Raw genomic sequence first — 24,096 nt, 5'->3', positions numbered from 1 at the left:
ATGTTGGATGTTGGTTACTGTAGCAAAAACAGCTGTTACTGAAAATACTACAAAACATTCATGTATATTCTTCCCAAAAAATCTTTACATTTTTGGTAGTCTATATTAACTTACAATATTTTAAACTCAAAACAAAACCATAGGAGACAGGATAAACATAATTCCTGGAAACTACTTAAGGTATGCTGCCTGGGCCTGGGAGCTGTTGGGAGACACGTCTGTCCGTTGTGGCTGTCCGTGTGTGTGTGTGTGTGTGTGTGTGTGTGTGTGTGTGTGTGTGTGTGTGTGTGTGTGTGTGTGTGTGTGTGTGTGTGTCCTTACCTAACGATTCTTACCTACTTGTATCTTTACAGGAATGAGTCAAGCTCGTACTGTCCTGTCTATTAAACCATTTTCATCAAACAGATCCTTGAATTTATGAATAGTTTTGGCACACACTACTTCATTCAGTAGTGCATTCCACTGATCAATTACCCTATTTGGGAAACTGAATTTCTTTTTGACTTTATCACCTATCTTTTTGTGCTGTTTTTTGCAACGTCCTGTTGCTGATGCTTCCCCATATGATATATATTCATTTATATCTATTTTCTCTTTCCCTGATATTCATTTATATAGCATAATCATGCCTCCCCTTCTCCTGCAGCGTTGGTAGATTCAATCTGTCCGGTCTTTCTCCATAGCTTAGATTCCTTAACCCCTTAACCGTGGGGCGCCACTTTCGTGATGCTCAGGTGCAATGGATCATACTGCGGGGCGTGACTTTTGCGATTCTGTGTTATTCTGAATTAGCCCAGGCTTTCAAGTGGTTGCTTGTATCATCTGTCAGGACTGTCAGTGTCTAACAACAGTCAGTGCTGCTACTGTCATCTGTACTCCCATCCATTGTTGACAATTTAGCCATTTCTCCCCATTCTTGACTCCCCTCCCTACCTCCCCACCATTACCCTCTCCTCCCACCTGCCCCAGCTGCGCCACGCTAGGCAAATGTTGCTCGGATTTTTCCGCTCATTTCATCCATTGGAATGAGCTCTATGCCTTATTCTTATACAAAATAATATATATAAAAAAGAAAAAAGGTAACTGAGAGTGCCATACACCTGGAATTGGCTAATTATCACCTGGCAACACCCCACGTGCACTCGTTCGCTAATTTTCCCTGTTTATTTCCCCTTGAAATATGACCTGTTCTCATAAAAAAAAATATATATAAGAAAAGAAACGAAACGCCTAAGTGATATTTACATTCACCTGGAACTATCTAATTTATTATGTATTGTCTAGATTTCCTGCCAATTATTTCACAGCATATAAATTAGCAGCTGTCACCTCACTGACGTTGTCAACCCTTGGCGGCCCCATATCCGCCTCGTCATTCAGTTCAGTGTTGTCTCTTGAAAGGAAAGCATGTAGGATTCGCGCCCCTCCATTTCCGCCGCTTCCAGAGGGCCCTGTGACCACTACCCCTACTAAACCTCGCGTGGGAGGGGGTAAAAGACTAAGTGACTCTGCTGAGGAGCGTGAACTGGCTAATTTTTCCATGATAATGATGGACAGTGACAACAATCTTTCTGGTGAATCATGTGATAGCCAGTGGAGGAAATGGTGATAAACTACAAGTGCTTCAGTGTCCCAAGTTCATCCTGGCTCCAAGGTAAAGGAGCCCTTAGTTACTGGAAGTGACAGTGTATAACACAGTGTAAATAAAATAGAAATGTAAATAATTACTAATATAAGAATATGAGTACAAATACTTGGAGTAATGACAGTGAAAGCTTTGCTCTCTAAGCTAGTTTACAGAATGAGAAAGTGAATGCCTGGAGTGAAAATAAACTACTATTACTGAAGGAAACTTATGGATAAATACTGTATACATATATATAAATATAAGTGTAACAAAGTACTAGGAATATAAAGTGTGAGTGTGTTTATGAATAATAAATGACAGAATACCAGCGGGGAACAAATGCAGGTGGGAAGCTGGTATGCGCTCGTAATTTACATTGCTTTCACAGTTTTTTTTATTTTTTATTTATTTTTTTTTTATTCCAAACTACTTGAAAATCATAGAACAGTGTTTCTAGTGATAATATCAGGCTGTAGTAATCATATTACGGGGTGTCGAGAAGTGTAAAGTGGAGACTTGGTTACCCAACGTCAGAAGTCTCCACAAGTCCTATGGTAGTCGACGAAGGCTCAACAAACATCCCAGGAGAAAGCTGAAGGTATGTGCCATAGTCATATGTAATTATAATATTCTAAGACTCATAACTGATTTTTGGCAAATATTTTTAAAAAGTCAGTTGGTGAGCGAATATCCCCGCGTGAGGTGCACGGACCACCTCCGACGTGCCCGCGCTTAAGGGGTTAAGCTTGGTACCCATCTTGTGGCCCTTTGTACTTTTTCAATCTTATCTATGTGTTTTTTGAGATGAGGATTCCAGACTACTGATGCATACTCAAGGGTTGGTCTGATGAATGATGTTATTATCTTCCTCAGCATATCTTCATTTATATATGTGTATGATATTCTCATATTAGCAAGTAATGTATACATGTTATGTACCTTCTCACTGATGTGATCATCTGGAGATAGTCTGTTACTGATAATTACTTCTTGGTCCTTCTCTCTTTCTGATATGCGTACGGTTGATCTTCCTAACTTATAATCCCAAGCTGGTCTTTTCTCACTTTTACCAAATTTAATTACACTTATCCAATTAAATTCCATTTGCCATCTATTGCTCCATTCACAAAGTTTGTTCAATTCCTCTTGCAGCTATTTGCAAGAATCTGTTAGAAATTTTTCTTTGAATTTTTGCATCAACCGCAAAGATAATTAGAAAGTTTCCATTTCCAATGTTACTGTCTATGTCATTTATATATACTAAAAACAGAATTGGTGCCAGCACTGAGCCCTGTGGCACTCTGCTGGTCACTTCCTTCTAAGATGAGTAATTTTCCCTTTATATTGTTCTCATTTCCTTTTTTCTGAGAAAAATCCTGCATCCAACAGCAGAGATTGCCTTTGATACCTTCTTGATGGTACAGTTTCCATAAAAGTCTCTGATGCGATACTCTGTCAAATACTTTCTTAAAATCTAAATAGATACTTTCCACCCATCCTTCTTTTTTCTGTAATGTTTCTGTAACTCTATCATAGCAGTTTAACAGATTAGTAACACATGTTTTTCCCTTCCTAAAACCAAACTGCCTCTCTGTTATCATACTGTGTTCTAGATGTTTTACCCAAACTTCCCTTATCAGCATTTCTAGTATCTTACAACACTGGTTGGTGATACGGTGATACTGGTCAGTAGTTAAGTGGACTCTGTCTATTCCCTTTCTGGAATAGGGGAACAATGTTTGCCTTCTTCCAGATATCAGGTAGTTTACCTTGACCTAAGGATTCCTTAAATTATACAATGGTCAGCTTAGCTCTTCTGCACATTCATGTCGCACCCAACCTGAAATTCCATAAGGAGCATTTGCTTTTCCTTTGTCCAATTTACGTAATTCATCCTTTACTGTACTTCTTTTTTTTTATATTAGTGGTAGGTGGTGGCGACCATCATCCACTCACTTGATGTAGTGCTACCTATTTCTTCCTTAGCCTTTATCATTCTTTTTCTGCACCTGCCCTCCTCTCTTCCTATTTCTCCCATCTTTCCTGTCACTTCTTATTGCTTTTCTTTCCTTTACAGGTGGCTTTACATTGAGTGACAAGCCAAATGGTTTCCTGTAAGCCAGGAAACCATTTACAACGCTGGGTGGTAACCATATAACCAAACCATACGTGCTCCCTACGTGTCAACAAATGGGTTGGTGGAGGGTTAGTGCCCCTCCCTGTAAAACAAATAACTCAGAGTTGAATGGCCACCCCTTACGGGATTGTGGCGTCTGGCAATAGATAGATAGATAGACAGTATATCTGCTAATACATGTGGGCATGCATATTCCATATCATCTCTCAAAATTTCTTTCTTTTGTAAAAACTGATTGAAAGTTTGGATTTAGTGCTTCACAAATATCTTTTTCTTATGTATAGATGATCCCCTCATCCGTAATGGACTGTATATTATCTTTAACTTTGGTTTTACTTCAGATATAGCTGTAAAAAAGCTTAGGTTGATCGCTACTTTTATGTACAATGTCCTCCTCAAACTGTCTCTAAGCCTCCCTCTTTATCTTTGTTTAATAATTTCTTGCCTGTTTATAGTTGTTATATGCCCTCTCACTATTGCGTTTTGTGTATCTACTCCACAGCAAGTCTCTTTTTTCTTTTGTTTTTTTACACTCTGTATGAAATCATTTCTTTATTTTAATTTCTGCTGCTTTGTGCTGTGGGATGTAATTTTGGACTCCTGTTTCATAAAAATCACAGAATTTTCTATACATAATTTTAAAATAAATAAAAATCCCAGGAATTGATGGAGTGTGTGGTGAAATGCTTAGGTATGGGGGTGAGATTGTTGTGGAGTGGATATGGAAGTTGTGTAGATTGGCTTGGGAAGAGGGAAGGGTTCCAGAGGACTGGAAATCAGGTATAATTGTTCCTCTGTACAAAGGAAAAGGGGAGAGAGAAGTATGTGGTAACCATAGGGGTATTTGCCTTCTTAGTGTGACTGGTAAAATATATGGTAGAATACTCATTGATAGGGTTAGGCATATGACAGAGGAGCTAGTTGGAGAAGAACAAGGGGGATTTAGGAAGGGAAAAGGGTGTGTAGATCAGATATTTGTTCTAAGATGTTTGGTGGAGAAGTATCTAGAGAAGGGAAGGAAGGTGTATGCTGCCTTCATGGACTTGGAGAAAGCTTATGACAGAATAGATAGGCAAGGTATGTGGAAGGTATTAAGAATATATGGAGTGGAAGGGAAATTGTTGAGTGCTGTGAAGAGTATGTACGAGGGAGCTAGGGCTACGGTGCGAGTGGATGGTGAGCTGAGTGAGTTCTTTGATCTCAATGTGGGACTGAAACAGGGGTGTGTGATGTCTCCATGGCTGTTTAATATATATGTGGATGGGGTTGTAAAGGAGGTGCAAGGTAGGGCAGTGGATGTGGGGCTGGCCCTAATGAATGAGGGTGAGATTTGGAAGCTTCCGGTGTTGCTGTTTGCTGATGATACAGTATTGTTGAGTGAAGATGAATGGGAGTTGCAAGGTTTGGTGAATGAATTTGGGACAGTGTATAGGAGGAGGAAGCTGAAAGTTAATGTAAACAAAAGTAAAGTTATGGTGTTTGAGAGGAATGAAGTAACAGAGTGTGCAGTGAGGTTGGATGGTGAGGATATGCAGAATGTGAGTGCATTCAAGTACTTGGGTAGTGTGATGAGTAAGGATGGAACTTTGGGGGATGAAGTACGTGAAAGGGTACAGCAGGGAAGGAAGGTTGTTGGTACACTGAAAGCAGTGATGAGAAATAGGGAGGTGAGTATGGAAGTTAAGAAGTCACTGCATGATGGTATTGTGATCCCTACCCTCGTTTCGTTTTTTATTTTTTAAAGGCTCCAACATGCTTGCATGTGTCGGCCTTGGTCACCTAATGGCGGCTCTCCACGCTGCACGATCCATTGCAGCCTCCCTGTTCAGTCCCTTAACCCTAAGGTCACACTTAATGACCTCGTCCCATGTCTTTCTCGGTCTACCCCTCATAACCCCACCCCCAATATTAACACTTCTCACCTTCCTCACCCAATTATCATCCCCCATCCTCTCCACATGTCCAAACCACCTCAATCTACCTCTCCTCATCACAACACCAATACACTCCAGTCCCATCCTACCTCTCAACTCTTCCATTGTAAACCCAGCCCCTCCAGGCCTTGGACGCAGGGACGCACTGCACATCCACCTAATCATTGTCATTTCTGTACGTCTGAGCCGGCGAATGTCTTCCTCCTTCACTGCCCAGGTCTCACTGCCATACAGCATTACACTCCTAACACATGCTGCATACAAAGACCCCTTAGCACGTAGGGAGAGCCCTCTCAATGTCAGAAGAGGCAAGAGCTCCCTGAACTTATTCCAACCACTTCTCACCCTAGCCACAGAGCTAGCTCCAGCCCCACCTCCAGCACACAACATGTCTCCCAAATAACAAAACTCTTCCACACACTCAAGAGATTCACCAGCAAGTTCAATCCTTTCACATCTGACGATCTCCACCTGCTCACCCCGGCACGCCGTACACATAAAATCAGCATTATCTCGCAGTCTACCTCTGATACCACTACATCTCTTATGCACCCATTTATCACACACACCGCACAAGATGTATGGAAGCGAGGCGTGGACCTTGCAAGAGGGGAACAAGCCAAGAGTGAGAGCAGCGGAAATGAGTTACTTGAGAGGAGCATGTGGAGTGACATGGAGGGACAGGTTGACGAATGAAGAAGTGAAGGAACATTGTGGGGTAGATGTGGATGTGGTTGAGAAGATTAGGAGAAATACACTGAGGTGGTTTGGACATGTGGAGAGAATGGAGAATGAACGACTGACTAAGAAGGTGTATGTAGGTGAGGTGGAGGGAGGGAGAGGGAGGGGTAGACCAAGGATGAGGTGGAGGGATGGAGTTGAGAGGTATATGAGGGAGGGGGGGGTGAGTTGGGGGGAGGGTAGTCAAATGGTGGGTGACAGAGTGACTTGGAGGCGTTTTGTCTGCAGCCACCCTTTGCGGGATTAGGGCGTCGGGCTATAGATAGATAGATAGATAGAATTTTAAAATCTTGTCCTCTAAATTCCTTTTCCCTATCTATTTCTAAGAAGTATTTCTTCAGGTCATGATAACTGCCCTTTTTGTAATTTACTCTTCTTGTAACTCTCATTGCTGGTAACGTCATATGCAATCCAGAAGGCACAATTTAATATTACTTGGCCGCTTTTGCCGAATGGAGGGTGATATATTGTCAATTTCATTTTCTTGCCTAGGAAATACAGTAATCCCTCCACTATCCGACGTAATAGAGCCATAGGCATGTCCGGATAGTGGGCACCAGCCTCCTGGACTTGTACTTATGGACCCTAACTCAGAAAAACACCTATACAACTCCCTCTGGACATGCATAGCACCTACTTAAGACCCAAATCACACCAATAAGGGACATAAAAGATTGAAATAATTGCAAAAGAAGCATAAAATGGGTTTTTGGGGTAGGTTCATACAATATTAAACACTCTGGGTACTTACAAGTCCCTGGCTCCTGGACTGGTAGTTATGGACTCTAACCTAGCCTAACTAAGAAAAACATCTCCCTACTGCACATGCATAGCACCTAAGACACAACATATTTCACACCAATAAGGGACATAAATGAGAGAAATGAGGTGTTTGAGGTAAGTACAGGATGGAAAATACAGTAGAGTACAGTATGAAACATTCTGCCTACTTACAGCAAGTCCATGGCCATCTTGATGAATAACCGCCTCCTCTCAGACTCTGACAGTAAGAAGGATTTCCTGAAGCACTTGTAGTGCTTCCATGAGTTTGTCTCGGGATCTCTTTATATCAAACAAAGTAGATCGGGCCAGGTTAAACTCACGGAGGATGCGTGAAGAAGACCATCCCGCATCTACTTTCTCCAATATCTCTCGCTTCTTCTCCAGAGCCAATACCACTCTCTTCCTCTTCTCAGGCGGCAGGGCCATCATCACACACATGAAGGAGAGGCACGAGAGCAGCAGGAGTGCCTGCAGCAGGTAAGGCACCACCACAAAAGTGAGAACGTGGGCAGCCATGACGACGAGCATTCACTCGCCACAAGAGACAGGCGGAAAGTAGGGAGGATGCAGGGGCGCTCTAGTGGACGTTGGAGGAATGACGCGCCACAACAAAGCTGTCCCGCGCCCCGCGCACCAAGTTCAAATTACGGGCGGAGATTTTTTTTTTTTTTTTTGGGAATATTGGATCCCGGGATGATTATGTCCAGTCAGTGGGGATGTCCGGAAAGTGGGCGTCCAGATAGTGGAGGGATTACTGTATAAGATCCAGTATGGATGGATCATCAAGTCCTCTTTTTCTGGTGTTCTCCTTTACATGCTGTGTTAGGAAGAACTCTTGCACAATATCTACGAGCTTTTGATCCCAACTGCTTTCATGGTTTTTTACATCTAGAGTATTCCAATTTACAGTATATTTGAACTGAAGTCTCCAGTTAATGCAATTCTTTCAGATTTCTCTTCCACTCTATGTAATAATGTTCTTAAACTCTGAATTGTACTTTCTGCCAGGTCTTCATATTCGCCTCTTTCCCAAGTGTTTTTTTGGGTGGCATGTGTAAATTTGCCACAATTAAGTTCCCTTTGTATGTGTTAATTTTCAATGCAAACAGTTCTACTTGTGAGGGTATATCTAGTTTTATTTCTTTGACTTGCAGATTTTTCTTTGTTAAGATTATAGTTCCTCTTACCTTTCTTAAATTTCTGTCTCTTCTCCATATATTGTATTCTTCTAATTTTAGGGTATCGTTTGACATCTTTGGGGTTAATTTTAAGTCGAGCAGATAATGTGTGGTTCCTTTTCTTTGATATAGTCTTCTATCTCTAATAATTTAGACACCATTCCATCTACATTTGAGTACATCAACCTAACCATCTTGTCTACATACTTGGCATGACTTGAGTCTACTACCTTCCTCCTTTCTGATCCCTGTTGGTTATGTACCACTTTCTTACCTGCAGTCCAATTACTTTGTAAAAGAAAAAAAAAAAGGTACTCTTCTACTGATCTTCCCTCGTTCTTTGTTTTTGCCTCCTCCCTTTTCTCCTTTAGTATTCCCAATTCCTCTTGAGTTAGGTATTGTTTTATCCATACTTTTTTAACTTTCTCTTTTTCCATGAGTTTGTCTGCATTTTTTTATATTGCCTCCACAGTGTTCAAACTCTGGAAGGTTACTTTCATTGGCCTTGACTTATTTCTCTCATATCTCCCGAGCCTTGTGTGTGTGTGTGTGTGTGTGTGTGTGTGTGTGTACCTAACTGTATTCACCTAACTGTGATATACAGTAAATGAGCTATGCTCATGAGGTCCTGTCTCTGTTTCTCAGTAAGTCAAATTTTGCTTTAAACTCATTTAAGTTTATAAACTGGACGATCTCTTTGTCCAGGGTATTCCACAGGTCTGTGCATCTATAAGGAAAACTACAGTTCTTGATATCCTTCAAGCAGCTTGGTTTCTTCAGTTTTGTTCCGTTTCCTCTCGTTACTCTCTTATCCCATACACACTGAACTACTCTGTCAATTTTATCTACTTCCATCATGGTCCTGAACACTGCAATCATGTCACCCCTCTCTCTTCTTTCCTCTAAGGAAGGCAAATTCAGCTTTTCCGGCCTCTCTCTGTACGACATCTTCCAGACTGGGGACCATCTTGGTTGCTGTTCTTTGTTTTCTCTCAATCTTGTTTATATCTTTCTTTTTGTGTGGTGACCACACAAAGGCCTTTGGCAGAGTCCCTAGACAGGTGGTGAAGTGAGCAATGAGAAAGCTTGGCTTGGAGGAGTGGCTGGTTAGGGCGGTATGTGGGTGCTCGCACCCAGGTAAAAGTTTCGTTTTCGTTTCGTTTTTAAAGGCTCCAACATGCTTGCATGTGTCGGCCTTGGTCACCTAATGGCAGCTCTCCACGCTGCACGATCCATTGCAGCCTCCCTGTTCAGTCCCTTAACCCTAAGGTCACACTTAATGACCTCGTCCCATGTCTTTCTCGGTCTACCCCTCATAACCCCACCCCCAATATTAACACTTCTCACCTTCCTCACCCAATTATCATCCCCCATCCTCTCCACATGTCTAAACCACCTCAATCTACCTCTCCTCATCACAACACCAATACACTCCAGTCCCATCCTACCTCTCAACTCTTCCATTGTAAACCCAGCCCCTCCAGGCCTTGGACGCAGGGACGCACTGCACATCCACCTAATCATTGTCATTTCTGTACGTCTGAGCTGGCGAATATCTTCCTCCTTCACTGCCCAGGTCTCACTGCCATACAGCATTACACTCCTAACACATGCTGCATACAAAGACCCCTTAGCACGTAGGAAGAGCCCTCTCAATGTCAGGAGAGGCAAGAGGGGAATTGAGTGATGAGTTTTCCGTGAATGCTGGTGTGCATCAGAGGTCGATTTTGAGTCCCATATTGTTTATCATGGTACTTGAAGCCCTTGCACATGACTTCAGAAACGGACTTCCGTGGCAGATGCTGTATGCTGATGATTTGGTGTTGACTGCAGAGAATGAAAGGGAGGCAGAGGAAAGATTTGGGAAGTGAAGAGATGTTATGGGGCACAAGGGCTTAAGGGTAAATACAGGTAAAACAAAAGTGATGATATCTAGGGTTAGTGGCAGTACAGTCAAAGAGGGATAGTGGCCATGTGCAGTTTGCCACAAAGGCATGGGAAGTAATGCCATCTTATGCAGTGTTTGTGATAAATGGGTGCAAAAGAGATGTAGTGGTATTAGAGGTAGACTGCGAGATAATGGTGATTTTATGTACGTGGCGTGTCAAGGACAGCAGGTGGAGATTGTCGGGCATGAAAAGACTGAACTTGCTGGGGAGCCTCTTGAGTGCGTGGAAGAGTTTTGTTATTTGGGAGACATGTTATGTGCTGGAGGTGGGGCTGGAGCTACCTCTGTGGCTAGCGTGACAAGCAGTTGGAAGAAGTTCAGGGAGCTCTTGCCTCTCCTGACATTGAGAGGACCCTCCCTATGTGCTAAGCGGTCTCTGTATGCAGCATGTGGTAGGAGTGTGATGCTGTATGGTAGTGAGACCTGGGCACTAAAGGAAGAGGACATTCGCAGGCTCAAACGTACAGAAATGACAATTATTAGGTGGATGTGCAGTGCATCCCTGCATGCAAGGCCTGGGGGTCTGGGTTTACGATGAAAGAGTTGAGAGGTAGGATGGGACTGGAGTGTATTGGTGTTGCAATAAGGAGAGGTAGATTGAGATGGTTTGGGCATGTGGAGAGGATGGGGGACAATAATTGGGTGGAGAAGGTTAGAAGTGTTAATAATGGGGATGGGGCTGCGAGGGGCAGACCAAGAAAGATGTGGAACGAGGTCATTGAGTGTGACCTCAGGGTTAAGGGACTGAACAGGGAGGCTGCAATGGATCGTGCAGCATGGACAGCCGCTATTAGGCGACCAAGGCCAACGCATGCAAGCATGTTGGAGCCTTCAAAAACGAAACAAAACTACACTACTGCTGCATATTCTAACCTGAGGTGGATCATGGCCACTATTAATTTTTTTATTATCTCCTCATCCATGTAATGAAATACTACTCTTATGTTAGTCAAGAGTTTATCAGTCTCTCTAACTGTCTTGTTAATATGTTTTTCATGTGACAAACTATCCTGGACCAGCAATCCCAAATCTTTCTCTTCTCTCAATTTTGGCCTCTTGGTACTTTTACCCATTTCCAATATTTCACATTTCTTTGCATTGAATTTCATTTCCCACATCTGTCTCCAAACATGTATTCTATCCAAATCCTCCTGTAGCATTTTACAGTCCTCCTCAACCTCTACCTTTCCCAAGGTCTTTGCATCATCAGCAAACAGACTTGCATAACTGTTCACTCCATCTACCATGTCTATCTATCTATCTATCTATAGCCCGACGCCCTAATCCCGCAAAGGGTGGCCGCAGACAAAACGCCTCCAAGTCACTCTGTCACCCACCATTTGACTCCCCTCCCCCCAACTCACCCCCCCCTCCCTCATATACCTCTCAACTCCATCCCTCCACCTCATCCTCGGTCTACCCCTCCCTCTCCCTCCCTCCACCTCACCTACATACACCCTCTTAGTCAGTCTTTCATTCTCCATCCTCTCCACATGTCCAAACCACCTCAGTGTATTTCTCCTAATCTTTTCAACCACATCCACATCTACCCCACAACGTTCCTTCACTTCTTCATTCGTCAACCTGTCCCTCCATGTCACTCCACATGCTCCTCTCAAGTAACTCATTTCCACTGCTCTCACTCTTGACTTGTTCCCCTCTTGCAAGGTCCACGCCTCGCTTCCATACGTCAGGGTAGGGGTCACAATACCATCATGCAGTGACTTCTTAACTTCCATACTCACCTCCCTATTTCTCATCACTGCTTTCAGTGTGCCAACAACCTTCCTTCCCTGCTGTACCCTTTCACGTACTTCATCCCCCAAAGTTCCATCCTTACTCATCACACTACCCAAGTACTTGAATGCACTCACATTCTCCATATCCTCACCATCCAACCTCACTGCACACTCTGTGACTTCATTCCTCTCAAACACCATAACTTTACTTTTGTTTACATTAACTTTCAGCTTCCTCCTCCTACACACTGTCCCAAATTCATTCACCAAACCTTGCAACTCCCATTCATCTTCACTCAACAATACTGTATCATCAGCAAACAGCAACACCGGAAGCTTCCAAATCTCACCCTCATTCATTAAGGCCACCCCCACATCCACTGCCCTACCTTGTACCTCCTTTACGACCCCATCCATATATATATTAAACAGCCAAGGAGACATTACACACCCCTGTTTCAGTCCCACATTGAGATCAAAGAACTCACTCAGCTCACCATCCACTCGCACCGTAGCCCTAGCTCCCTCGTACATACTCTTCACAGCACTCAACAATTTCCCTTCCACTCCATATATTCTTAATACCTTCCACATACCTTTCCTATCTATTCTGTCATAAGCTTTCTCCAAGTCCATGAAGGCAGCGTACACTTTCCTTCCCTTCTCTAGATACTTCTCCACTAAACATCTTAGAACAAATATCTGATCTACACACCCTTTTCCCTTCCTAAATCCCCCTTGTTCTTCTCCAACTAGCTCCTCTGTCATATGCCTAACCCTATCAATGAGTATTCTACCATATATTTTACCAGTCACACTAAGAAGGCAAATACCCCTATGGTTACCACATACTTCTCTCTCCCCTTTTCCTTTGTACAGAGGAACAATTATACCTGATTTCCAGTCCTCTGGAACCCTTCCCTCTTCCCAAGCCAATCTACACAACTTCCATATCCACTCCACAACAATCTCACCCCCATACCTAAGCATTTCACCACACACTCCATCAATTCCTGGGGCCTTTCCCAGCTTAATCTTCTTCATCGCTTCCACTACTTCCGACCTACTGATCTCTTCCTCCCTCCTCTCATCTCTTCTTCTCCCAGCCATTCCCCAACCACTTATACTCACACTGCTCTCACTCTCTACATTCAACAAATCCTCAAAGTGCTCCTTCCATCTCCTCAATTTCTCTCTCTTCTCCACCAACAATCTATTATTCCTATCTTTCACTCCCCTACTATTTCCCCTTTCACACTGCCTTACTTTCTTTACCTCCTTCCAAAACCATGTCATTTACATAAAACAGGAACATTACTGGTACCAACACAGAGCCCTGTAGGACTCCACTTGTTACTTCCCTCCATCCAGACATCCTGTCCTTTATTACTGTCTTCATTTGTCTGTCTCTCAGTAAGTCTCTCATCCATTCCAGGTTTCCTTTCAGTCCTCCTACATGCTTTAGTTTCCACATTAGTCTCTTATGGGATACCTTGTCGAAGGCCTTCTCCAAATCTAAATACACACAGTCCACCCAACCATCTCTCTCCTGTAGCACATCTATCGCTCTTGAGTAAAAGCTTAACAAGTTGGAAACACATGACCTTCCACTTCTGAGTCCACATTTTCAACCAAAATGTTCATCTCTTCCAGATATTTTATCCATCTATCTTTCAGGATTCTCTCACACAATTTTGCGATCATGTTGGTTAGGGACACTGGTCTATAATTCAAGGGTTCTTCCTTGTTTCCTCCCTAATAAATTGGTATCACATTCGCCCTCTTCCATTATTGTGGCACTTTCCCCTCTTCCGGAGAACACACAATTAAACTGTGAATCTTATCCGCCAGTTGTTTTCTGCATTCCTTTAGTACCCAATTAGAGATTCCATCTGGTCCTGGGGCTTTCCTTACATCTTGAGTTTCCAGTTATTTATACACTTCCTGTACTTCCACTTTTATATCTTTATCACTGCATTTCTAGTCACTCCCTCCCCTTCCACACACTCCCTTTCATTTGTGAAAACCAATTGGAAACATCTATCTATCTATCTATAGCCCGACGCCCTAATCCCGCAAAAGGTGGCCGCAGACAAAACGCCTCCAAGTCACTCTGTCACCCACCATTTGACTCCCCTCCCCCCAACTCACCCCCCCCTCCCTCATATACCTCTCAACTCCATCCCTCCACCTCATCCTCGGTCTACCTCTCCCTCCCCCTCCCTCCACCTCACCTACATACACCCTCTTAGTCAGTCTTTCATTCTCCATTCTCTCCACATGTCCAAACCACCTCAGTGTATTTCTCCTAATCTTTTCAACCACATCCACATCTACCCCACAACGTTCCTTCACTTCTTCATTCGTCAACCTGTCCCTCCACGTCACTCCACATGCTCCTCTCAAGTAACTCATTTCCACTGCTCTCACTCTTGGCTTGTTCCCCTCTTGCAAGGTCCACGCCTCGCTTCCATACGTCAGGGTAGGGATCACAATACCATCATGCAGTGATTTCTTAACTTCCATACTCACCTTCCTATTTCTCGTCACTGCTTTCAGTGTACCAACAACCTTTCTTCCCTGCTGTACCCTTTCACGTACTTCATCCCCCAAAGTTCCATCCTTACTCATCACACTACCCAAGTACTTGAATGCACTCACATTCTCCATATCTCCACCATCCAATCTCACTGCACACTCTGTGACTTCATTCCTCTCAAACACCATAACTTTACTTTTGTTTACATTAACTTTCAGCTTCCTCCTCCTACACACTGTCCCAAATTCATTCACCAAACCTTGCAACTCCCATTCATCTTCACTCAACAATACTATATCATCAGCAAACAGCAACACCGGAAGCTTCCAAATCTCACCCTCATTCATTAAGGCCACCCCCACATCCACTGCCCTACCCTGCACCTCCTTTACAACCCCATCCATGTATATATTAAACAGCCATGGAGACATCACACACCCCTGTTTCAGTCCCACATTGAGATCAAAGAACTCACTCAGCTCACCATCCACTCGCACCGTAGCCCTAGCTCCCTCATACATACTCTTCACAGCACTCAACAATTTCCCTTCCACTCCATATATTCTCAATACCTTCCACATACCTTGCCTATCTATTCTGTCATAAGCTTTCTCCAAGTCCATGAAGGCAGCATACACTTTCCTTCCCTTCTCTAGATACTTCTCCACTAAACATCTTAGAACAAATATCTGATCTACACACCCTTTTCCCTTCCTAAATCCCCCTTGTTCTTCTCCAACTAGCTCCTCTGTCATATGCCTAACCCTATCAATGAGTATTCTACCATATATTTTACCAGTCACACTAAGAAGGCAAATACCCCTATGGTTACCACATACTTCTCTCTCCCCTTTTCCTTTGTATAGAGGAACAATTATACCTGATTTCCAGTCTTCTGGAACCCTTCCCTCTTCCCAAGCCAATCTACACATCCTTACAGACCTCTCCTTCTACTTTTAGTTTGGTGATACCTTCCTTTTGTTTCAATTTGCCATTGACAAATCTATAAAATAGTTTGGGTTCATCCTTATGTTTGTCTATTATACCATTTTCAAAGTTCCTTTCTTCCTCTCTACGTATTCTTGTATATTCATTTCTAGTTCTTTTATATTCTTTCTTTGTTCTGTTATTACCTCTTTCTCCAGCTGTTATTACCTCTCTTTCTCCAGCTGTTCCATGCTGTGTCCCTCTCTTTTTCTGCTATCAAACACCTTCTATTAAACCACTCCTTTTTCCTGTTTTCTTTCCCCCTTACTCTTGGCACATATTTTTCCACTCCTGAATTATACAGGTCTAGAAAGATGTCCCACTTCCTCTGTATCTCTCTTGTTTCTCTGAATTTTCTCCAATCAGCATTTTTGAAAAATTTCCTCGATCCTGTAAAGCTTGCTTTCCCAAAGTTGTATATTCCCTGCCTATAAAGTTCGTCTCTTGGCACAACGTTCCCTATTATCATCTGGAACTCAATGACCACACGATCACTTTGTCCTATAGGATGCAGATATTTCAAAGATTATGTCGGGTTCTTTGGTTAGCAGTAAATCTAATCTTGCTGGTGTGTTCTCACCTCGGAATCGTGTCTCTTCTTTTGACCACTGAGTCATCATATTATTTACTGTTATATTTAATAATATAGTGCCCCACGAATCTTCACTGCTTCCTGAATCCCATTCCTCTCAGTTCACCTCTTTACAATTAAAGTCACCCATTAAAATTATATGTTGCTTTTCTCAATCACTTTCTACAGATAACTAGCTATGTCTGACAACATCTCCTGGTATTCATCATCATTCCATGCTCTTGTCTTAGGGGGAACATACACTACTGCCATATCTCTTTGCCATTCTTGCCAGTTTCTAATTTCCTGTTTATCACTTCAGCCCTACCCTCTCCCATTTCCACAGTATCTACATTTAGGTTGTTCTTCACTGCTATCATCATTCCTCCTCCCATTTTTTCTTTTCTGTCTCATCTTCACAGTTTGTATTTACCATTTCGCATATGGACATCAATATCCTCTCTTAACTTGGTCTCTATAAAGCACATAACATCAGGTTCATGTACCCTCAAGAAATCGTTGATTTCTAACCTTACCAACATTAAACCATCAACATTTGTATACGCCACTTTCAATTTTTTTTTGTTGTTTTTTATACCCTCTTCTCTCCTTCTCTCCAATGGTACCACTTCCTCAATTTCTGATCCATAACTCTCCAATAAAACACTGTGTGTGTGTGTGTGTGTGTGTGTGTGTGTGTGTGTGTGTGTGTGTGTGTGTGTGTGTGTGTGTGTGTGTGTGTGTGTGTGTGTGTGTGTGTTAAATGGACTATCAACTTTATCGGACCAGGCTTGCTCCCAGTTAGTCCAATATGGCGAAGGTGTATGTTAGTCCTCATTATACATCAAGGAATGGATGTGGTCTTGAATATCAAATCTTTTTCTTCCAAATGGAGCTGTACTATAAATTGAGGAAAACTGGCAAATCAGCTTTATAGTAGCAATGGTGCTTTAATATGCAAATCTTTACTGTAATATGGACTAGATTTTCTAACAATTAAAAAAGGTTGCTTATGATGAGGAGTTTTGAAATGATGCTTGTGGCAATGCTGGTCCTGCTTTTCATTTGACTAAACTCTGTTGTACATTACCTGTAGACTGGGAGGAACTTTCAAGGTGACAATGGCTATGGGTATAACCTTGCCTGGAGAACTGGGGGTCTCCATGCTACCAGTCACCACTTTGTACTCATGTTCTCCCTCCCCATGTTGCAGTCTGAGGGAATAAATTTCATTATGAAGGTTCATTCTTCACAGGCAAAAGAGTCAGGATGATGACAATGACACCGATAATGACAATGATGATAAATACGGTAAATAAGGTAAAAATGAATAATACAGACAGTAATAACTTCAACAATATACTTTATAAGACTAACAAAACAGTAGAGTTGATCCATATTAGCCCGTAGCACAGGCCAAACAGGGTGTTACTCCCGAGGGGAATGGGAATGCTATTGATAGGGAGAGCTGGAGCTCCTGTTTCACTAGCTATCTAACCATCCCCCTTTGCTGACATTTTCAGTGTGACAGTAACATGGAGAGTAGACCAGCATACTCTCCCAAACATTTCCTCTAACTGTTCTATGTACTACACCACATGCACTTTACATTTCACACAACGTATCCCACTACGTTACAGGGGTTGGCACCAGCAAGGGCATGCGGCCAGAAAACTTTGCCCCTGCTACCTAGTGGCGGACTTCTGGGAGGAGGCGTGACAGGGGTTCCACCAGCATAGATCGTGGGTCCAGGGCGAGATGGGGCTCAGGCCTGTGCTAGAGGGTACAGGGCATTGTGGTTCCCAGGCTGTCGCTTCCGCCCAATAGAGAGGGGCCCGAACCTGGGAGTAGCGCCCCAGGAGGCTGCCCTATCAGTGGGTGTATAATGGCGGGATAGTTCCAGTGCCAAGGCACGCTTGGAGGGTGTCCCTGCAGTTGTCCTGGCAGGGTGCCCCGAGGCCAATACCACAGCCACTGGTAAGCTGGTGGGCTATGGGTCCCAGATCCATTGCCTGGACCTGGGACTGTGCAGTGAGTGGGGTCTGTGGTATGTCTATCCACCTTTATTAATACTGAATATGACAAAACACAAGAAAAAGTTTCAAAGCAAGCCTGAGGACAGTAAATCACCCAGGGGGATGAGGGTGGGTTCATGGAATGTGGGAAGTTTGAGGGGAAGAGCAGGGGAAGTCGTTGGGACATTCAGTAGTAGGTGGGTGGATGTGGAGTGTTTGCAGGAAGTCCGGTACAGGGGTGGATCAGCCAGAAAGACTGTTGGGAAGGACTGTTGCTATAAGCTGTTTTGGCAAGGGGAGACAGACGGATACGGAGGTGTTGGTGTGATGGTTGCGGAGAAATGGGTGGAATATGTTATGAATGTTTTGAGAGTAAGCGATAGGATATTGGTAGTGAAAATTCTGTTCGGTAAAAGGATAGCTGTGATTATATTGGCATATGCTCCACAGGCAGGATTGGATGAAACAGAGAAATATAGATTTTGGAATGATTTAATATATGTAGTGGGTGGTATGCGGGATGATGAGAGAGTGGTTTTGGGAGGGGACTTAAATGGTCATGTAGGTGAAGCACCACAAGGTTATGAAGGAGTGCATGGGGGATGTGCGTATGGCATAAGGAATTCAGAAGGGGAAAGGATACTCGAATTTGGGGAGGCAACGGACATGATTGTGTGCAACACATATTTTAGGAAAAGAGACAGTTGGTTAATTACGTATGAGTCCGGGGAAAATAGCAGTCAGATAGATTATTTTCTGGTTAGGAGGGCCGATAGGAGGTTAGTGAGGGATGTTAAAGTTATAGGAAGTGAAGAGTGTATGCACCAGCACAAACTACTAATTTGTGATATGGTGCTTAAATAACGAGTGATGAAAAGGAGGACTTAGGTACCTAGGAGGAAAATATGGAAGCTGAAAAACCAAGTAGTAAGGGATGCCTTCTATAACGAGTTGAGGAGAGTGGTGGTTGAACAGGGAGCTGTAGACAGAGGCGTTAATGAACAGTACAGAGCCCTCATGAACAATCTCTTGAGAGTTACTGATGTAACATGCAGTTGGACAAGAGGACCACCAAGACATAAAGTAACTTGGTGGTGGGATGAGGGTGTAGAAGCTGCAGTTAAGGAGAAAAGAAGGCTTTTCCGGGAATGGAAGAAGGGTGGCAGCAAAGAGGAATATTTGGCTGCCAAGTGTAGGGCTAGAAGAGAGGTATACAGGGCAAAGTCTGAGTCACAGAGACTTTTACTTGATAACCTAAATCATGGGGAAAGGAAAAATATGACATTTAGGGTGGCAGGTCAGGTGAAAAGGGATAATCAGGATATTATAGGTGAGCAGTGTGTGAAGAATGATGAAGGAAGGGTAGTGGTGAACAGTGAGGATATTAAAGATGCACAGAGAGAGCATTATAACCGGTTGTTGAATGAGGAGTTTGACTGGGACAGAGAAGGTTTGGAGCCAACAGATCCAGTATCTGGTCCTTGGCCTTTGATTGATGCTGCTACTGTGAGTGAGGCAATAGGCAGGATGAAGGATTGGAAGGCAGCAGGTGTGTCTGGGTTGACCGCCGAAATGTTGAAGGCCTCTGGTGATATAGGGGTGAAGTTAGTCACGGACCTGATAAATAGGATTATATTTGAGTGTGTTGTCCCACATGATTGGCTGAAGAGTGTAATTGTAAATGTGTATAAAGGGAAGGGTGATTCCCTGGAAAGGGGAAATTATAGAGGTATAAAGCTTTTAGATCTGATAATGAAGGTAATGAAGAGAGTTTTAGAAGGTATGATTAGAGAAAGAGTGAATAATGATGAGATGCAGTTTGGGTTTATGCCACGTAGGGGGACCACTGATGCCATATTCATTGTTCGACAGCTTCAGGAAAAATATATTGGTAGGAGAAGGGATCTTTATTTTGTTTCTGTTGATTTGGAAAAGGCATTTGACAGAGTCCCTAGAGAGGTGGTGAAGTGGGCAATGAGAAAGCTTGGATTGGAGGAGTGGCTGGTTGGGGTGGTTATGGCTAAGTATGTGGGTGCTCGCATCCAGGTAAGAGTGAATGGAGATTTGAGTGATGGGTTTTCCGTGAATGCTGGTATGCATCAGGGGTCAGATTTGAGTCCCATGTTGTTTATCGTGGTACTTGAAGCCCTTTCACGTGACTTTAGAAATGGACTCCCATGGGAGTTGTTGTATGCTGATGATTTGGTGTTAAATGCAGAGAACGAAAGGGAGGCGGAGGAAAGGTTTACGAAGTGGAGAGATGGTATGGGTCACAAGGGCTTAAGGGTAAATGCAGATAAAACAAAAGTGATGACATCTAGGGTTGGTGGCAGTACTGTCAAAGACGAGGGAGAGTTGCCATGTGCAGTCTGCCACAACGGCGTGGGAAGTAGTAGTAGTAGTAGTTGTTCCCTAAGCAGTCTGGCCGAACAGCCCCGTATCCCTTAGGAAGGTCATGGCCGAGACCGGGCTTTCCCACAGAGCTCTCAAAGAGTGTATGTTGTGTTGTTGGCATAGGTGATTGTGTGCAATGCAGTCTTCCATAATGTGCTTAATAGTATGTGGTGCTGTATTGCATCCTGGACAGGCATCAGCGACGGAGTCATCCAGCCTCTTCTGGTAGCTTAAGAGGGCTGGATGGTGCCCACATCTCAGACTGACCAGGTGGACCCTGTCCTCACGAGGAAGATAGGATTCAGATGGGTGGATGTCAGGAGGCCGTGCATGAAGCTGTGTGTTGTCTTTAAGTGACTGAATGGAGCAGCGAGTGATCTGAGTGTGGATATGCTTCTGGAAGCTGGTCTAAGGTGGGCAAGGGGGGAGAGATGAGAGTATTTGTGTATAGTATCATGTACTGGGTGTTGTTTTGATGTTCCTTGGTGTGGGTGGATGTCCTGCCATGTACTGTAGTGGATGTTGTGGGTTGGTGAAGGCTGCAGCAAGAAACTGGGTGCCTCTCATGTCTAGGTGATCCTTGACTTTGAGGACTTTGGTTTCTTGATGTAGGTGGTCTGTGGGTGTAGTAGCTGTGCAGCCTGTGACTATTTTTAGGGTCTTGTTCTGTATGGTCTGTAGAGTGTTGTAGTGTGTTTTGGTGAGATTAGAAGCCCAGGCAGGGCTTGCATAATTCATCACTGAACGTATGTATTGTTTGTATACTTTGGTGGTGGTTTCTTTGTTGTGTCCGAATGTTGTATCGGCAAGTAACCTCAAAGCATTGAGTCTTGGTGTTATTTTATTTTTAATGTTTGTGATGTGTTGTGATGTGTGTGACATTGATGTATTGTATGTTACACGAAGGTGTGTGTGTGTGTGTGTGTGTGTGTGTGTGTGTGTGTGTGTGTGTGTGTGTGTGTGTGTGTGTGTGTGTGTGTGTGTGTGTGTGTGTGTGTGTGTGTGTGTGTGTGTGTGGTAGGGGGGTGTTGTTTATGGTGAGGTGTGGGATGTGACTGTGTTCTGCTGTCCAGTTTGTGAGAAGAGTCACTGTAGATTTGGCTGGGGCTATTTTGAGCCTGTTTGTGGTGAACCATTCGTGTAGTGTGTTGAGGTAAGGTTGAATGATGTGTGCAGCTGTGTTTGCGTTTTGGTGTGTACACGTAAGTGTTATATCATCTGCATAGGAAGCTATGTGTATCTGTGGTGTGTGGGTACATCATGCATGTATAGGTTAAAGAGTGTAGGGGACAAAACAGATCCTTGGGGGACGCCGTTTGTGAAGTTTCTGATGTTAGAAGACTGACCGGCAAATGTTACATGTGCACATCTGCCTGCTAAGTAGTTTGCCAGCCATCTTTTTGTGTTATTGTGCATGTTTGTGTTGAGTATTTTGTTTGTGAGTTTGTGGCAGGGGATGGCATCTAAAGCTTTGCTAATGTCTAGTGTGACTAGGAGTGTTCTGTGTGGTGGCCTAGCTGAATTCATGCCATCAAAAACTCTCTCTGTAAGGTGTGTAAGAAGGGTGTTTGTGGAGTGTAGTGGCCTAAAGCCATGCTGTGACTGGGCTAGGGGAATGTGAGGTGTGACTACTTGTAGTACCAGTTGTTCAGTGACTTTAAGAGAGGGTGCAGAGGAGTGTGATGGGGCGATGTGAGGAGGGTAATGTGGGGTCTTTGTTGGGTTTAGGGATAGTGATGATATTGCCATGCTTCCAGATGTTGGGTATTATGTTGTGTGAGTAGCTGTAGTTTGATATGTTGGTGAGTGCTTGTATGCCTTGTGGTCCTAGGTGTTTAAGGTGAATGTTGCTTATGTTGTCTGGTCCACAGGCAGATGAGTGCTTGAGGTTGTTGATGATGTGCTTCATCTGGTTGTAAGTGAAAGGTGCGTAGTCTGGGTCTGTGGGGAACTCTCTCTTACGTCGGATGATACGTCAGTCTTCGGGATGGGTGTTTAGATGGCTGACTTGTGAAAAGTGATTGATGAGAGTGTTTGCTTGTTGTTTGTTTGAGGGTGTGGTGTCTGTTGTTGTGATGGCAGCGTGTGATTGTGTGGTGTTGCTGTTGGAAAGTGTGATGCTGTTTAGTGTTTTGTAGAGTTTAATGATGTTTGTTTTGTGGTCACGTGTTTGGAGGTAACATTTCCAGTTTAGTGTTTGCTGTTCTGATATTTTATTGTTTATCTAAGTGTTGAGTTCTTGTATTTCTTGTATGGTGTCTTGTGTATGGGGTGTTGGGGAGTGTCGCAGTGTGTCCCATTGTCTGATGAGGCCTTGAATTTCTGGTGTGAAGTTGGGGTTGTGTTTCTTTCTGTTGCCTCTAGGGATGTGTCTTTTGTCTGCGTTTTGTATGATTGTATTGAAAGTGTTCACAGCGGTGTTGATGTTTGTGGTGGGTGTACTGTTTAGTGTTTTGAAATGTTGTTCTGTTTCAGTTATATACAAAGGCCTCCCAGCTGGCTCTCTTATAATTAGTGTATGTGTGTTTGTGGCCAGCTGGAGTGATTCTGGTTTTGGTAGTGATGATGATTGGGAGGTGATCAGAAGGTGATGTCTGGAGATTATGGGAGGAAGAGGGCTTGGTGTGGGATATGGGTATGTTGGTCTAGACCGTTTAGTATGAAGAGATGATCTGTCTGGGATTGTAGTACCAGCCCTCTGTCTGTGTCAGGGTTGTTGACATGCCAGGCCGACTACTTGGCGTTGAAATCACCACCCAGGATGATGTTGGGTATGTTAGTGATGTGGTGTATCTGTGGAGAGTAATTGTGTGGTACTACGGGGGACGACTGGGGGGGAATGTATGCGTTAACGACTGTTGTTTGAAAGTATGGTGTCTATTGTTGTGATGGCTGCGTGTGAATGTGTAGTGTTGCTGTTGGAAAGAGTCATGCTGTTTAGTGTTTTGTAGAGTTTGCTGGTGTTTGTTTTATGGTAAAGTGTTTGGTTACAGGATAGGGGTTCAGTTGAAAAACGAACTGAGTGTACTGAGAGCAAGAAGCACATAAAGAGACTAGTGAAGAGGAAAAAGATGGAGGTAAATGATGATCTGGGAAGAAAAATGAATACGAACTACTCTGAAAATAGGAAGTTATTCTGGAAAGAAGTGCGGAAATGTAGAAGTGAAAGCAGAAGGAAATGTGATGGTGTGAAGGATGAGAGTGGTAGGTTACTAACCCATGGAGATGAAGTAAGGACCAGATGGAAAGAATATTTTGAAGCCTGATGAATGGGAATAGAGACAGCAGAGCGGCTGTAAACATGATTGGTTTTGGGGGGGTGCAGAGAAGGAATGCAGTGCCAGGAGACGTGACACTAGCACAGGTGAAGAGCACTGTGAAACGGCTGAAAAAATGGGAAAGCAGCTGGGGTTGATGGGGTGTATGCAGAAATACTTCCTCGTTTGTCTGTCTGTCCCTCCACATAACTCTACATGCTCCACATCCACATGCACACCACAACG

At 43.5% G+C, this 24,096-nt stretch overlaps 1 protein-coding gene across 1 annotated transcript in view; it reads right to left on the bottom strand.

Moving 5' to 3' along the window:
- LOC145405103 (uncharacterized protein KIAA2013 homolog) overlaps nt 1–24,096 on the bottom strand; it is a 458,993-nt gene that overhangs the window by 292,957 nt on the left and 141,940 nt on the right. The window contains exon 6 of the mRNA XM_080276618.1: nt 17,275–17,398. Within this exon, the coding sequence (XP_080132744.1) occupies nt 17,275–17,398 (124 nt within the window). The remainder of the gene's footprint in view (nt 1–17,274; nt 17,399–24,096) is intronic.

Source organism: Coenobita brevimanus, chromosome 65, assembly GCF_032717465.1.
Source record: "Coenobita brevimanus isolate Jiangsu-jjx chromosome 65, ASM3271746v2, whole genome shotgun sequence".
NCBI classification, from domain to species: domain Eukaryota; kingdom Metazoa; phylum Arthropoda; class Malacostraca; order Decapoda; family Coenobitidae; genus Coenobita; species Coenobita brevimanus.
This window is presented reverse-complemented; position numbering and strand designations above follow the sequence as displayed.